Raw genomic sequence first — 16,761 nt, forward strand, 5'->3', positions numbered from 1 at the left:
CAATTAAATAAGAGGGATTACTCAGCACTCTAAATAATATTAAGAAAGAAATTGTACCAACCAGCTTTTATTAATTTGTTCTGAAGATTATATTATTTTAGATAGTTTACCAATAGATTGGGTTGCCAGAAAAGTCATGATGTATTTTTCTATGTTTTTCAAGCAAAAATGTGTCATGACTTTTCCAACAAACTAATATTTACTACTGCTTGGTCTAATGTAAAATAACTGTATTGTTTTCCAAGTAACTAATGAAAGGGAAATATAAAAATTGTATTTGCTACCACTTTTTTATATCCATATAAAATATGGATGCACCACTTTTTATATCCATATATATATCCATGTGTATATATATACATCCATATATATATATATATATATGTTTTTTGTTCACCTTAACTAGAAGGTACTATCAAGAATTAGAGTTTTCTATGTTAGTTAATATGATTTTAATATGAAATCCAGAAAATATTATATTTTAAATATATAATCTTAATGTGAAAGTAAACTAATTATATGACTGAAAAAAAACATTGTTTCTGTAAGATACTATATCACACGATAAATTATATGAAAGAATTAGTCAGTCTTCCCTATGGATCCAAGATCAGCATTAAGTTTGAATAATGGCCAGGAAAATTAATGATACTCAACAAAAATGTCCACCCAATAAGTGAAAACATTACAAGTTAGCAAAAGAAGCAACTTAAAAACATGAAGTTATGTGAGAATGAAAACAATTGTCCAGAAAAAATCAAACTAAAATACCTAAATTACTCAGTTATTATTTTTAAATGATTTAGATATTAGTTATTTATATATTAGAAGAAAACATTCTGCTTGTCTAAACTTCTCCTTTTTAAAAATTTATGTGATTTATTTTTGCAGTATTTGGTCATCTTTAAATATTTTTTTAAGATTTATTGATTGATTGATTGATTGATTTATACATACAAGCACTGGGTACAGTCAGAAGCGCAGGAGGGTGAGAGAATTCACCAGAGCAGGGAGCAGAGCAGGCAGAAGGACCGAAGCACACTGCTGAAGGGAGCAGCGGGTGGCAGGAGAGGTCTGCGCGCCCGTATTTGGTCATCTTGCCAGTGACTGTTGTGTACATAAAGAACTAGTATTCTTGTGTTCTCTAGGGAATGTTTATTATATAATTAAACCTGAAACATATTGAGACATTAACCTATTTATATGCCTCAAGAAATTCTTCTGTAGTTATGTTTGCTAAGATAAAACTAAAGGTGTCCTCATCAATTGAATTTCTTATTCTTCACCGAGGATAAATATTCATAATAATCAAAATATATCTTTATAATCATTATCATTGTATTTCATATACAAATCCTATGGGCAATTTCAGCTAAGCCAAAATTCAAAGTTGACCTTTGTGGCATCAAATTCAATTGTCTTTTTTATTTTTTCTAACATCTTCTGTGCTTCTGTATTTTTTTCCCAGAAAGATCCAGTGAACTCTCTAGAAAATTTAGAGGAAAAAAAATTTCCTGGAGAGACCTCCATACCAAGCCCTAAATCTAAGCTGCATGCAAGAGATCTCAAAAAGGAACTAATCACGTAAGTGATATGCAAAGCATGCTTAGTTAGATTCTAGAATTGAGAGACTCAAGTTCACAATTTTGAGTAATAATATCATGAGTTTATATATTTGAGTTTAAGAATGTTTTATGACAATTTCAACTAGTCAATAGTTAAATGTTCTGTATATAACAAACCTGTGACTACAATTAAGAAGATCAAGACATGAGCTCATGCTAAGAGAATTAAGTCTAATTAATTAAATAACAAAAAATCATGAGAAAAGTCTATGTTTTGATAAGAAATTCTTAATCTGAAATTCATTGACCCCAGAACATCCAAGTCAGGTCTTTCAGAGGATCTACAAACCTTAAAAAACTTAATGCAAATTGTAATTTTGGAAAGAAAGATTTTTTTAAATAACATTCTCAAGTGTTTCTCTGACTCAGAAGAATTTCAAGGGTATCTGCCTGGAGTAAGTACTAGTTAAAAGTGCAACAGATTTCTAAGGTGGAGGTCAGGATGCAAGGATCAGGGATATTGCTTTGAGCAAAATACCTTCAGCTGAGTCCCGAGGGCAAGCAAGCATGCCTGGAAAGAGAGTATAGATAAGATAGAGCAAGACAAGGGCCCCACAAAAAGTGCCTGGATACAGGTTCTGCATGAACAAGTCACAAGGTGTTTGAGCAGCAAAGCAAACTAATAATTAAGTATTTAGGAAGAGTGAAGTACACAATCATTCTGGGGCTGGATACTCTTGGGGACTGTCTGGAATCAGGAAGATCATCAAAAATGTCTTTGCATATTCAGAAAGGAGATCATGATAGTTTGGTCTGGGAAGAATGTGTAGAGGCAGAAGTCCAGATGGTGAAGCACAGAATGCTCAGACTGGAATTTGAGGACATACACATTGCTGAGACCTGAGGAGGGAAAAAAGAAACCTATAAAGAATACTGTTTGGAGGCAGAGACTGTTAGAGACAGAGGAGAACAAAGGAAAGTGAATGTCATGGGAGCTAAACGCTGGGGAAATTCCATAATGGGGCATTTCATAACACTAAATGTCACCAAAAGCTCAGAAAGTTTGAATAAGAAAGGGGACAAATTCTTGCAAAGTCGGCCTTGTGGATAATAAAGAGTAGCCAGCCTGAAGTGGAGAAATCCCCTGAGAAGAGTGTGGGTGGGTGCCATGGGGACATGGCCACCAAATTACTGTAGTGTCACTGATTGAGATTGTGGACTTAACCTCAGCTCACACATCCTTTTTATTATTATTATTTTAACCTGAAGACTGTAGGATGTAAAAATTTAAAGTATGATTCACTCAACTTTCCCCTGATATGAGTTCATCTGGGTTACTATCAGGAAAGAGAGTACAGATCAGATTGAAGTCTTGAGCTCCTTCACACCCCAGCTTCCAGTTTCCCAGTGGGGACGTCAGGGTAGACATTAATTGAGTGAGGATGAAGACAGAGGGCTTTCAGGCAAAGACAGGCATAAACAGTGATTTTTTTGCACGTCTATCCTCAACAGGAAGTGTGGCCCTGGCTGGGCTGTGTTAAGCATGAGTAAGTGGAAGAATGAGTGAGAATTCTAGCAGTGACCCCTCCCTCAGGCAATAGTGTCTGTCCCTTTCTTCTATATCCCTACCTCACCCCTGTCTTTCTATCCTTTTACAGTTAAACTCTTCAAGAAAGTTATCTTTCCTCTGTAACTCAGTTTCTCTCTTGAATCTTCCCAACTTTGAATTGCATGGTTCCACCAAAATCCTTCTTAAGTTCTCCAGGGAACCCCCATCTTGATATGACTCTTGGTCTTCTGGATTGTGCATGACAGACTGAAGAATTTAAGAGTTGATCACTCCTTCTTCCTAAACCTACTCTTTTCACTGGGCTTCTAGGACACCAGACTTTGGGTTTTTCCCCGCCTCACCTGTTACCCCTTTACACACTCAGGTGCAACTTTCTAAAGGCGGGAGTAACTCAGAAACTTGTCCTGGGACCCTTCTCTCTACTCTCCATACTTTCTCCCCCTGACTCACAGTGTAAGAATCATTTCTACACTGACACTGACATCACTCTGGATCTATTTCCAGCAACACACGTTAATGGGTTCTCCATTTCTTCTCAAACCCTGACCCTGCCTCTCCATCCGCCACTGCCCAAACACACTAGAACTTCAATTTCACTGAGTAGTTGCTCCCCCAGAAGTCACATGTCTCAACCATATACTTATTCCCTCATGGAGCTATAATCCAAGTTTTGTAATTTTGTTATAGATTTTGTTTCTGCAAATATTTTTGAATATCTTCAAAACCAGCAAATTTTTATCTCTTGAAGGTTGATTTTTTGGAAATTGTCAGAGCCATTCCAAACTAAATGTAGTGTAAAAGATTGATAATTAGACTGCATTACTGTCTGGAGAGAAGAATGAAATATTATTTTGCAATGGGCACTTTTGATTGGGTCAAAGGTGAACACGGAAAAGGGAATTTTCCCAACATATTTTGAATAATTTTTGGAGTATGATCATGAATTCCTAGGAAATTAACTCTCTAGAGACCTCATGGTTCTCACCTCTATTACATACAGGTGAGTGTTTCAGTGGGTGGTTATTATATTATTGTATTAGTACACAGATGTTATATTAGTACACAGATGTTATAAAAATTCTTGTAAAAGTTTCATTACTTTACAGTTTCACCATGTCCAAATTAAGTTGTATTTTATTTTTCCAAAAGATAAATATACCTTATTACTTATCAAAAACTGGCTAGAATACTTTTTTTAATGTAATTAGCATGAATTTGGTTAGCATTTGAGTGTCATTTACTAAGGCAACTAGTGGTTTCCATTCTGTAATTTGGATACTTTATTTTCAAACCTAGAATAAACCACCCAGCTGGAATTAGCCCATGTTATTGCATAAGATTTTTCATTGAAGATTTGTAATGTAAGCCAGTTACCAGAATCTGAAACAGAAGTTTTTCCTATACAACTGCCTGCAATCCTTTCTTTATTCCTTGACCTCTTTGTACCACTAAGCTTCAAAAAATTAAATAGACAGCTAATTAAATACATACTTTATTATCCTAAGTAATTTATATTTGTTTTTAAAATAGAATTAATTAAAAATAAAAATACAAAATAAAATAATTGCAGTGTTGTTTTGGCACACTATGTGGGGACAAATTTCCAATGTGGGAATCCCCGGGTAATAAAAACATTTCTCATGCTCTGAATATTTCAGTTGTATAATGTTCAGAAAAAAAAAATCATCTCCATTTACTGGGTGAATGGCACTTGCCAGACAACTTAAATCTTAATTATCATTCTTTTTTAAAAATTACTTAATATATATAAATATTCCACTATGCCACTAGTCTATTTTCCCATCTGATATCCCATCTAAAAAAGTGGTGACTGAAAAGAAGATGAGTCAGATTAGCTCAAATCCTGAAAGTCAAACATCTCTCTGAGAGATGGTCTACCTCTTAGTGTCTTAGAGGTTGTAAAGTAACTTACAGCAAGAAAACTATTTAAAGGGAGTCCTTTCAGAAAATCTTGCATGTTGTCACTCTATCCCTAAATGACCCTTCAAAGGGGTAAATTCTGTATTCTCTACATATAAATAATCTTTCACTTTAGGGAGGATGTCAGAGAAAATCAGAAGGGTAGGTGATGATGTGATTGGTTTCTCCTCTGATGATTAAAACTATCATAAATAGCACTGAGTAGGCTGGAGTCGTTCTATTTCAAATGAGAGACTTTTGAGCAGTGTCAGAGGAAAATAATCAAGAAGTCAAGAAATCTATGAACTTTGAAAGCAAAACGGCTTAGGATAGCTGTCTTCTACTTCAGTGTGCAAGACCCACCTAAGATGCACATAGAGGCATGAGGTGTAACCTGACCACTTTCCAAGATAAAATGAAGGGCATGGCCCAGACTCTGGTCTTGGGCAGATAGCTTAGAGAGCCTGATTCTTAGGTTAATTGTTAATTAGTAACTATGGTTGTATTTAAGTAATAATCTTTGTTGGTTTAGGACAAAACTGATCACATGATTTACTAACTAAATTTGTAATCTGTTTCTGTACTGTCAGTAACATTTCCATCTAAAATGTCAGGTTACATGGGCCTCCCCGGTGGCGCAGAGGTTGAGCGCTGAGTTGCGAAGCTGCCCGCAGCCTCTGCAGCACCGGTTCAATCCCCAGCTGCTCCCCAGCCACCGGAGGAGGGTTTCACATGGCGTGCAGACCTCTCCTGCCGCCCGCTGCTCCCCTCAGCAGTGTACTTCGGTCCTTCTGCCTGCTCTGCTCCCCGCTCTGGCTCTGGTGAATTCTCTCACCCTCCCGTGCTTCTGACTGTACCCAGTGCTTGTATAAATAAACAAACAAACAAACAAACAAATAAATAAATAACAAATAAATAAATAAATAGATCTTTAAAAAAATAAATAAATATAATGTCAGGTTACATTTCAGGATGCAGTATTTTCAAAGATTTTGGTCTTTCTAAAATGTTTATGAAGACATTCTCTTTGAAATCCATAAAATCCTTTCTGAAGAAAAAATCCTTTTCTGGGTTCTGTTACATGATTAGTGCTAGTAATCCCATAAGTCACTATCATTAAAGACATGGATTTACAATGTTTATTTTTATAACACTCTATTTTCAAGGAAGTAAAACACCACCGATTGTTGATTCACAACCTCACTAGCACATAGATTTTAATATTCTCTCCAACATCCTTTGAATTAGAGATTTCAATGTGATTCAGAAACCTGCATCTTTAGCTAGTTTACTGTTTCTTAGTAACATAAATTTACTTCACTAGCTTCTGTGTGTCCTATTCTGTGTTAACTTATGCTGAAAAGTAAAGCTACCTTATAATCAATCAGACAGAGGAAACAAATCCATGAAATGCACCTAACTCTAAGTATTGCTTTTATTGACCCAGCTGTCCAACGCCAGGATGTGATGGAAGCGGCCACGTCACAGGAAACTATGCATCTCATCGAAGGTACCTAATACCCTGGTGCACAGTCAGGTTTTCATCATCTTGTTCCAATTTAAATATTTATTATTGCCCACTCAAGAAAGATATTATCTGGATCAGGGTCTGGAGATTGAATTAGGTGGGTTTGGTTTGTTTTGCTTTTTAGAAAATGAAACTAAGTTAAATATAGTTTTATCACTTTTGTGGTATAGACACCATGATTTTTGATCAACAACAGTTTTCTCATCCTCTAGTCCAGTTTACAAATCAAGGGTTAAAGTTAATGTCAAGGTTTTGGTTCTGCCTAGTTTTAGGACTCAAGTGGAACAAATATAAGACAACAGAGTAACTTGTGTTATGACTTATCCTGTGGAATGCAGTATGCCCAGTCCTGGGCAATAAGTCAAGATTTAAAAGAGAATTAACAAGGCAAAGGTTGTGTTGAATCTTTCCACTTACCTTCTTCACTGATGTGATTACTTTTTCTTTAGGCACTGGTTAAAACCTTTAAGCCACCATCCCTTGGTGATTCAAAGGGAATGGACACGGGTCAGTAATCATTGTATACCTAATTCTAGAATTGGGAGTCTCACTAGATTAAAGTCCTTCATCTGATGAAAAGAAAACTGAGTCAATGAGAAATAATTGATGTGCCCATGAGCTTAGACTAGTTCGAATAGCAAAGGCAGATTCAATCCCAGTTATTTTTTCTTTCCCAGTCCCCAGTCCCCAGTAAATTTAACATATGTTCACAAACTCAGGATGCCATGTGAGTTGGATTTGTATGTCAGTGTGTTTTTGTTTTCTCATCCCTCTCTAGTGTTTCTGGATGTCCTTTAGCAGATAAGACTCTTAAATCCCTCATGGCTGCTAACTCTCAGGAGCTTAAGTAAGTGGTGGACCTCCTTGCCCTTTACCCATTGTGGTAGGACTCTCCCCCTCAGGACCAGTGTAGCCATTAACAAGTAGTAAATCATGTCTAACTAAATTATAACCAACAAAATAAATTATAATCAACACAATCTTTCACCGGAAAGTTCAAATGACTAAAACCAAATCATTGTAATTTAATTTTGTTAATTTGCTTGCTTTGGAGATTTTGTGTTTTACAATAATTTTTAAGCGATGATGTTAGAGTTTACATAATACTTTTTTTCTGTTAATTTCAACATTTATATACTAAATCATACCTAGGAGGTGTGGCAAAGTATTAATATCTAATTTTAAGAAAACCACATGGTATTTTACTTTATGGGCAGTATGAAACATATGAGTTTTACATTTGAATGTAGACACAATTTTGGCTCATTTCTACTTAACCCACAGGATCTCCACGTCACATGTAAATTAAATTTAATTTACTGATTTTATTTCCTAATTTTATCTTTTTTCCCAAAGTTCTCACTTATTTATTTTCATATCTTGTTCTATGTTGCATCATATAGGACAATAAGATGTTATCATCTCTCTTATGCCTCTCATAAATACAATGAGGCAGAAGTTTTTAAAAGGTAAAGGAATAATGTTAAACACAATAAATTAAATTTAGTTGCAAATAATATTTTTAGGAAGAATGAGTATTACTGACTCTAGTAATAAAACTACTCACATGAATAATAGAATCAGCATTTGATGTCTAAATCATAGGTAAAATAGCAGATATTTATTTAACATTTTGATGGTATTTCCATTTTCAAAATTGTTTATTTTTTAATCTAAAATATGATAAATAAATTTATGAAAGGTGTCATATTAAGCAGGTATATAAAAAATAAAATTTTATAATCAAAAATAGAAAATGAAACTATGAATTATACAACTTTTCTCATGTTCAGAGTGTAAAGTACAATTGATTGTGTCAGTGTAGATTCTGGAAGTGATATTATTAACTGCTGCCTCTCTAGGATGAAATTTAAGAATACTAAGTAGAGACTAGTAATTAACAGATTGAAAAGAGAAAAGTACCAAGAGTAGTTAATCTCATTTACTCAATACTTCGTCTTATTCAATTGCTCTAAATTTCTATACTGTTATGTCTTAATAATTGCTATCAATTCTCTTTAGTATTTTCTCTGAATATTCTTTCTAGAAAAAATGTTGATAATATATTGAAAATGTGTAGATTTAAAATTCCTACAGCAAAATCCACTATTTGCATTTTTATACAGTCACCTAATATGTAACAACTCTGGTTATTTTCCATGCAGAGGAAAAAAAGATACATTTCATTGACCTCTTGTTTAGATACTCAAGAATTCCAAAACAAGGTTATTTGGCACAAATTTTTCTATAATTGCAATATGCTAGTATATTACAATTTTACTAAAAATGTTAATGAAAAAAGATTAGCATTCAAACCTTTCCTACAATATCGAATACACATTATATTTCTAAATGACTGAATAAAGATTTAGCATAAGTTTCTTTGGTTAGGTTGGAGAGATGTATGCTAATTCTATATTTCACTTGAGAAAAAGCACTTACTCCCTGTTTTTTGCCTGAGGATTTAAAATAAAATCATTTCTGTGAAAGTTCAGTAGGTTAGAGTTTTTAAAAAGTGATAGTATTCACATTTTTCTTTGTATTGTTACTTTTTTCAAACTATTACTCGAGTAGAAATCTGAATGAAGGCCAGGATACATGTGAAGTAATGCCAAAATAATGTCTATAGAAAACTTTAGAAAAACATTTTATGGCATCCTGTGTTTTAATTAGTATTTAAGATTATTTTAAAGGCAGCAAAAGGATGGGAATCTGTGTACATTTTTATATTCAAGTGTACTTTGAAAGCTATTCCTTATTAGCATTTCCAGTAGAATCGGATTCCCCTCCTCTTACCCTCTTTATTCCAAATTTAATGGTTGGTTGTTGATAATTTTAATTGTTAGATTTTCCAAAAAGCCATTTACGTGGAGCTATGAGGCAGAAACACCAGGGAAATGACGTGGGTTCTTTGATAACCATATAAATGTGCATAGTTTCTGGATTTCAGGTATTCTGCTGTTGTTCATATGAATTTAATGAATTATTGTGGTAGTAGAACATTTAAAAGAAAATAAATTAAGCACAAAAACCAATTTGGAAAATTTTTTTTTTCTTAAGTAAAAGATAAGAACTTTGAATAATGTAGACAGAAGCCCTGGAGTAAACTGTGTGCTGAATTTCAGCTTCCTTCCAAATTAGGTTTTTAAAAAAGGCTGGGGGAAATGAGTGTATTGCAATGAATACATTGCCCATCAAGTATCATGCAGTAGTTACGTGTCTTAACAATCTTTTTCAAATAAATTCTTAGCCAAAAGTTAATTGTATCTAAGCAAAAAGAGTCCCACAAATAGCAGCTCATTCTGTTTAGTTCCCTCTAACTGTGTCCTGATCCCCTTCCCTCCAGTAAGTCACAGGCCCGAGCTCTGTTCCTGTGTTTTCCAGGTGCCCAACTCCAGGTTGTGATGGTTCAGGGCATGTGACTGGAAACTATGCTTCCCACAGAAGGTAGGATTGATCTCATTTCTGAGAGATAGAAATCAGAGTGTCAGACGACGTGACCAATGAGATCACCCAGTTTTGTTTTGTTTTTGTTTTTTTTTTTCCTGGGTTCATATTTTAGCTTGTCTGGCTGTCCTCGGGCCAGGAAAGGTGGTGTCAAAATGACTCCTACAAAGGAAGAAAAAGAAGACCCTGAGCTCAAGTAAGTGGGGTAGGGGAGCAATGGTGTCAAGGCCACTGCCACTCCTTGGTTAGCTGGGAAGACTTGATTAGATGCAACTATGTATAGGCTGGCTTTCAGGGACAGTGTAGCTTGCTAAACACAAGATTCTTGAAGCAGCAGAGTACTTGAAGGTTCAAGAAAATGTTCCCATTCCTAGGTATTTTCCTACAGTTAATTAGCCTGCAAAAGGAACAGGAGAACTTCATGACTTTTCTGGTTGTTTTAAAGGAAAGTGGCATTGTGGTAGTGCTAGAGAATAATACATATGGCCGCTTTTTCCCTAAAACTTTATTTATACCCAGGGTGAAATTTTATCTAAATTGAATTCCCTCTTCTGAAAAATATGCTACCAAAAACTTAGATGATACATGCAGATATATATGTAGACATTTAAATGGTTTGTTCTACCACCTTTCTTAATGCAGTATTTAAACATTTAGAAACCAACATTCCAGTTCTTCGAGTGTGTGCTAAGTCACATCGGCAAGGCAGTTAAAATTTCATACCTTTGGTGTTTGTAGTCAATGTAATGTAGTGTATCTGTAGTTGGTTCTCGAGCGAAACAGTGTGGGCATGAACTTGACATCACTTATGGTAAAATGGGTGGCAGGTAACCCAAAGTCGTCAAATCTCATTTTCCCCACCTACAAAATGGGATAACACTGTACCCCATAGGTTTGCAGTGACGCTGTCGTGAGGTAATGCATAGCAGTTACATAACTCAGAGCCTGGGGACCATTACTGTGCTAATAAAATGCTGTTTTGATAGTTGTAGCAGGGGCGTCTTTTGAAAGTCCATATTGCACCACTTGCCTTCTGTACAGTACGGAATCACCACTGCTGTCTTATTCACCCGGTTACTGCGTTTCGTGTGACTTACCCTGTCTCTCCCAGCTGATAATGTCTCTGCTGTGTCTCTCTAGATGTCCTGTAATAGGGTGTGACGGCCAAGGTCACATATCAGGCAAATACACGTCCCACCGCACAGCTTCTGGCTGTCCCCTGGCTGCCAAGAGACAGAAGGAGAATCCTCTCAATGGGGCCCCCCTCTCCTGGAAATTAAACAAGCAGGAGCTACCACACTGTCCCTTGCCAGGCTGCAATGGGCTGGGCCATGTAAATAATGTTTTTGTCACTCACAGAAGGTAACATTTGTTTTCTGTCTTTTCATTGTGCTGTGATTGCCTGTCATCTGGATTGCTTTGGGGGAGAAGCCCTCTTCTATGTTACTAATCATGGCACTTTAGATGTTACAACAGTTGTCTTCCTAGATGATACTGACTGGCTTAAAGAATGAAATATGGTATTTTCCCTTTTTTTGAAAATTCACTGCACAATTTTCAAGGTGCTGTGGAAACTGAATTTTTTGTGTGTGTCCTAATATTGCTTATGCTGCTATTTTTTAAGGCTTCAATCTTTTAATGGGTCACTTCAATTCAAAGTGGTGATATCTACTCTAGTATGCCATGTAATTGTAAACTTTCACTTTACACATTGATGTCACTCCCTCTTGTAAACTGGCCCAATTTCAGACCAAATTGTAGTTATTTTGCTGCTGGGAAGATATGACTCTCAACCCCAGGAGCCAGGGAAAAAAATGACACAATGACTAATAAGTGTTCAGCGGGATGAGAGAGATTTAGAAAACCCTCTATAGATTCACAATGACTTATTTCCTTTATCAAGGAATGTCATGTATTTCAACAGAGTCCTTTGTTGGGAACAGTGATCTTAATCCAGCTTTTTGGTGTACGTTATACCTGAAGGAAAGTAGCTAGAAGATTCCCTCTACACTTCTCTAATCACTAGGGACCCTTCGAGCCTCGGGGCCATTGCACATGATGTGGATTTAAATTCCATGAAGCATTGAGGATCCTTATGCTTAGCTAAGGGACACTATGCAAAGTCAGCAAAACTGGGGCATTTTGATACTTATTTAGTTTTAAGGACACATATCAATGGCATCAGAAAATGAAACCTTCTAGGAATCATCGATCTAAGTGATTATTTAGTCCCACAGTCTTCTGGAGAAAATCTGAATTTTTTTAAGTGGTTTATTTTACATAGTTTTCAAATGAATGGTCATATCCACCATAGCACACAATGTGTTGTTCTGAGTTTGCATCGTCATTTCATATTCGGGAATGACAATCACAAATCAAGTGTGCGCAATGGCACTCTGCACGGTAGCTTTGCTGATCACACCTCATGTCCTTGTGAACGCTGATAATGAAGCACTAATGCTGCACTGAGGTAAGCGCAGCCCTCCCTACCAACTATCTTTAAAAAATGTGAAGTTTTCAGTTTCAAGACTTGGTGAAGATAGGGAGCAACAGGAACTCCTTTACACTGTAGGTGAAAGAATCATTGATAGGGACACTGGGAAGCGACTTGCCTTTCAGGAGTCAAGATGAAAATGAGCACGTGAACATGCCCTGCACCCATTTACACCCTAGAGAATCTCCCACACGTCGGGGCACAGAGACATGTCTGAGCGTGTGGTAGTAGCGTCACTGACTCAGCTGGAAGGGACATGTGCCACTCACAGTCATGTGCATAAGTGAACTGTCGTGTCCCCACACAGGAGCTCCCCCTCAGAGGTAACAGTGAAGGCATAGCAAGAGTGGCTTGTGGAAACAGAGTGGAAAACATTGCTGTGAAGAGTACATATGATAAGATTTTGTTGACAAAAGGTTAAAAACATGGGCAAATTACATTACAATATAGAATCCAAACCTCAAAAGTGACTCTCCAGCAGCCTCCAGTAATTATTAAGTCATTTCTGGGGGATAGGAGATAAGCAATATGGAGGGAGCCATGGCACTTCAAAGGTACATTATTAAAGGCAAGTTTTATGTTTGCAGGTAAATGGTATTTGTTTTGAGAATACTCTTTAAACTACAAATACATGTTGCAAGTTTTTAATCTACAAATTAGATATTTCACGAAAAATAATTTTGAATTCAAAAAATATGGGCTTTAATATTAATGCTAAGATGCTATTTTCTAAGATAAGGAAAGCAATTGTTTAGCAAACAAGTCAAATTTCACTGTTCTTCACTAGAGATTTTTCTTATTTAAAAGATTTAAGAAATTTAATTTAATTTGAAATAGAAGATTTTTCTTTGCTATATTTGGAGTTTAATGAAGTAATAGAACAAAAACTTACTGCCTGTCACATAACAGGTATTTAACACATCCCATTTGCTTTCCCTTTAGTAAAAATTATGTTAATAACATGTATATAGGCAATAACTCATTAAAGCAAGAATGGCTTATCCTAGAACCGCATGTTCTAACCTATTATAGGCTTATATATTTTATGTATTTTGACCCTAAAATCCATGAGGTTGTTTAGTGCTTCTTCCAATTACTGAGAAACATTAACATCTACTTGGGGTGCTCTCTGATGGAAGCACCACCACTTTACTTTAACAAGGCAGCAAGGATGTAATTAGAATTGCCTTGATTTGCCTTAATAGAATTATAAATTTGGTCAAAAACATATAAGGGTGGCACAGGTGGTTGAGTGCAGCGCTGTGGGGCTGTCCTCAGCCTCTGCAGTGTGGGTTCTATCCTGGCTGGCCACGGAGCTACCCACATGGTGTGGCAGACCTCTCCTGTCTCTCCAACTGCTCCCCTCAGCAGTGTGTCTTGGTCAGTCTGCCTGTTCTGTTCCCCACTCTGTCTCTGGTGAATCCTTTCACCCTCACACACATCTGACCTGTACCCTGGTTCTTGTATGCATAAAAAAATAAATCTTTAAAAACAAAACAATAACATATAAGGTACTTTTTGATTTTTGCCTTTGCAAAATGAAGTCCAAACCTCAACAGTGACTCCCCAGCCAGCCTGGTGAAGGAACTGGCCATCCTCTTAAGGGAAAGGACATCAAAAATACTTTCCCACACCATTTTTGAACAATTAGTATTTGGTTTATATCCTGGAAGATAGAACTATATTTGAAGATACAAAACATCAAGTGGTGGTTTTGAAGCCAAAGACTCGGGTTCTAAGTTAGGAGGTTACAGAAACTTTAACTTTCCACGCAGCCCTGTTAACATCTGCCACTGAAAAAAGCAGATCCTTTAGGGAGCGAGTCAGAGAAGTTCTCATAAAGTACTAACAACCATTACCTTAGCAATGGACTTATTACAGGTCACTTTTAAAACCCAACTTACCAACTAAATAATAATCCTGTTCCTGACCATTTTCTGAGAGAACAACATGTGACATTAAACAAGACAGATTTGTACAAACTTTCCATAGAAGAAAAGATAATGAAGTTTACATCGGCCACATTGAATAATGAGAGGTTTCCAAAATAGAAAAGTCAGGTTCAAAGTTCAGTTAGTCTTTTTCATTATTTTCTTTTCCTGTATAAAATATTTTATACTTTATTAAATTCTGTCAAGCCACATAGCATTCTTTTTATTTATAATTACATATGTATTGCTTTTTATGTTTCATAAAATCTTCATATAGAATAAGTTAGAATTCTCAAAAAGTACATTCACTCAGCAATTATTAAAGGCATTGTCTCAGAAATAGTCTCACTTAGCCAGGTATATATAATCTTTGGATTGAAAGTGATTATTTCATACAAGTTATAACCAAATACCTGTTGAAAAAATATTTTACATGGCTGTGATAATTTTTAATTTCATTTAAGAATCCTATCTCTAAAATACAACAAATTATGAAGGAATTAATTGCTGTTTAGAACAACAAAATCATCTGATCATGTACTATGGAAAACAAATTTTGTTCACTGTTGTCATTATTATTTTGGTGCAACTGAAATAAAAGATGACATTAAAGGAAATAATCACTGCTGAAGAATGCAACTGTTAAAGGAAGGTTATAAACGCCACTCCAGGATAATAGACATCCCGGCAATGGTTGCGTCTGAATATACTTATAGCAATTCCTTTTATTCTTTCAGCTTAAGGAATTGTTTATAATGAAAAGCAATGTTTCTAAAGTTAAAGAAAAAAAGAATGTTTTCCATACCCAAACTGAAGTTGCTGAAGAAGGGTGTAGGGTGTTATTTTGGGCTTGCATTGAGTTATTCTGTGATGATCACACAGTAGTGCTATCAGTACAGGAAGAACTAGATTCAACTTGATGATTCGTGCAATCTTGACTCATTTGGGACAATTGTTATTCATAATATCTATGCACAGTTTCACATTTAGGGTAAATAATTACCACTGCTGTAAAAAGGCCCACTTAGACATCAGAATAGTAGCATTTTCCTAAATTAATTAATTAAATGATAATGGAAGCAGACACTTGTATTTTGATTTAAGAAAAAAATATTTTACTTAATTTGAAGGTCTTTTTGCATTTGTTTTAACGATATTTATTTACTTGTTACTTTCTACAAAGAAACTACAACTTATAATGCAACTAGTAGGCAGGCAAAGACTAAAAACTAGTGAATAGAAATTTTAGTTTTGTAAGAAATAACATGTTTCAATTATAATTTAATTTTTTACAGTATAATTTCTATTTTCACAGTTTATCTGGATGCCCTCTAAATGCACAAGCAATCAAAAAGGGCAAGGTCTCAGAAGAACTAATGACCATCAAACTCAAAGCAACTGGAGGTAAGAGGCGAGGCTGGAAGTGTCAGCCTGGGCCACCCCAGGGCCTGCATATCCCAGAATCTATTTCATAGGTGACGTGTAATTTTAATATGTGAGAAGGAAGATTTCCTCAAATTTGAATGAAAACTATACCTTTACCTAGGCACTAATTCGTCTCTGAATGTTTGGTAGAATTAATTTGTAAATCCACCAGGTCCTGGGCTTTTGTTTTTGGGGAGGTTTTTGATTATTATTTCAATTTCGCTGCTTATAATTGGTCTGTTTAGGTGTTCTATTTCTTCTTTATCTAGATTTGGGTGATTGTAGAGTTGTAGGAATTTGTCCATCTCCTCTAGATTGTTGAACTTGTTTCCATATAACTGTTCATAGTCGTTACTGATTATTCTTTTGATTTCTGCTATGTCCGTTGTGATTTCTCCTCTTTCATTTATGATCCTGTTTATTTGTGCTTTCTCCCTTTTTTCCATTGTGAGCCTGGCTAGGGGTTTGTCTATTTTATTGATTTTTTCGAAGAAACAGCTCTTGGTTTCATTGATCTTTTGGATTGTTTTTTCAGTTTCAATTTCATTTATTTATGCTTTGGTTTTTATTATTTCTTTTCTTCTACTGGTTTTGGGGGGTTTTTTTGTTGTTCTTTTTCTAGATCTTTGAGCTTTGAGATTAGGTTGCTTCTTTGAGTTCTTTCTTGTTTCTTGATGTGAGCCTCTATTGCTATATATTTTCCTCTTATTACTGCTTTTGCTGCATCCCATACATTTAGGAAATTGGTGTCCTCCTTGTCATTCAATTCAAAGAATTGTTTAATTTCTTCTTTGATCTCCCCATTAGTCCAGTGGTCTTCCAGCAGTGTGGTTTTCAATCTCCATGAAGTAGGAGAGTTCCTTGCCTTCTTTTTATGGTTT

At 35.6% G+C, this 16,761-nt stretch overlaps 1 protein-coding gene across 4 annotated transcripts in view; it reads left to right on the top strand.

Annotated features, from left to right (window-relative positions):
• Window positions 1-16,761, top strand: part of ST18 (ST18 C2H2C-type zinc finger transcription factor) — a gene marked incomplete at both ends in the record, with an annotated part of 133,843 nt that overhangs the window by 104,592 nt on the left and 12,490 nt on the right. For all 4 annotated transcript variants that reach the window (XM_084230244.1, XM_084230246.1, XM_084230245.1 and 1 more), the window contains 7 exons: window positions 1,469-1,584; window positions 6,503-6,565; window positions 7,362-7,430; window positions 9,968-10,030; window positions 10,146-10,226; window positions 11,171-11,392; window positions 15,771-15,859. In XM_084230244.1, coding sequence (XP_084086370.1) covers window positions 1,469-1,584; window positions 6,503-6,565; window positions 7,362-7,430; window positions 9,968-10,030; window positions 10,146-10,226; window positions 11,171-11,392; window positions 15,771-15,859 — 703 coding nt within the window. The remainder of the gene's footprint in view (window positions 1-1,468; window positions 1,585-6,502; window positions 6,566-7,361; window positions 7,431-9,967; window positions 10,031-10,145; window positions 10,227-11,170; window positions 11,393-15,770; window positions 15,860-16,761) is intronic.

This window comes from Talpa europaea (assembly GCF_964194135.1).
Source record: "Talpa europaea genome assembly, chromosome: 3".
NCBI lineage: Eukaryota > Metazoa > Chordata > Mammalia > Eulipotyphla > Talpidae > Talpa > Talpa europaea.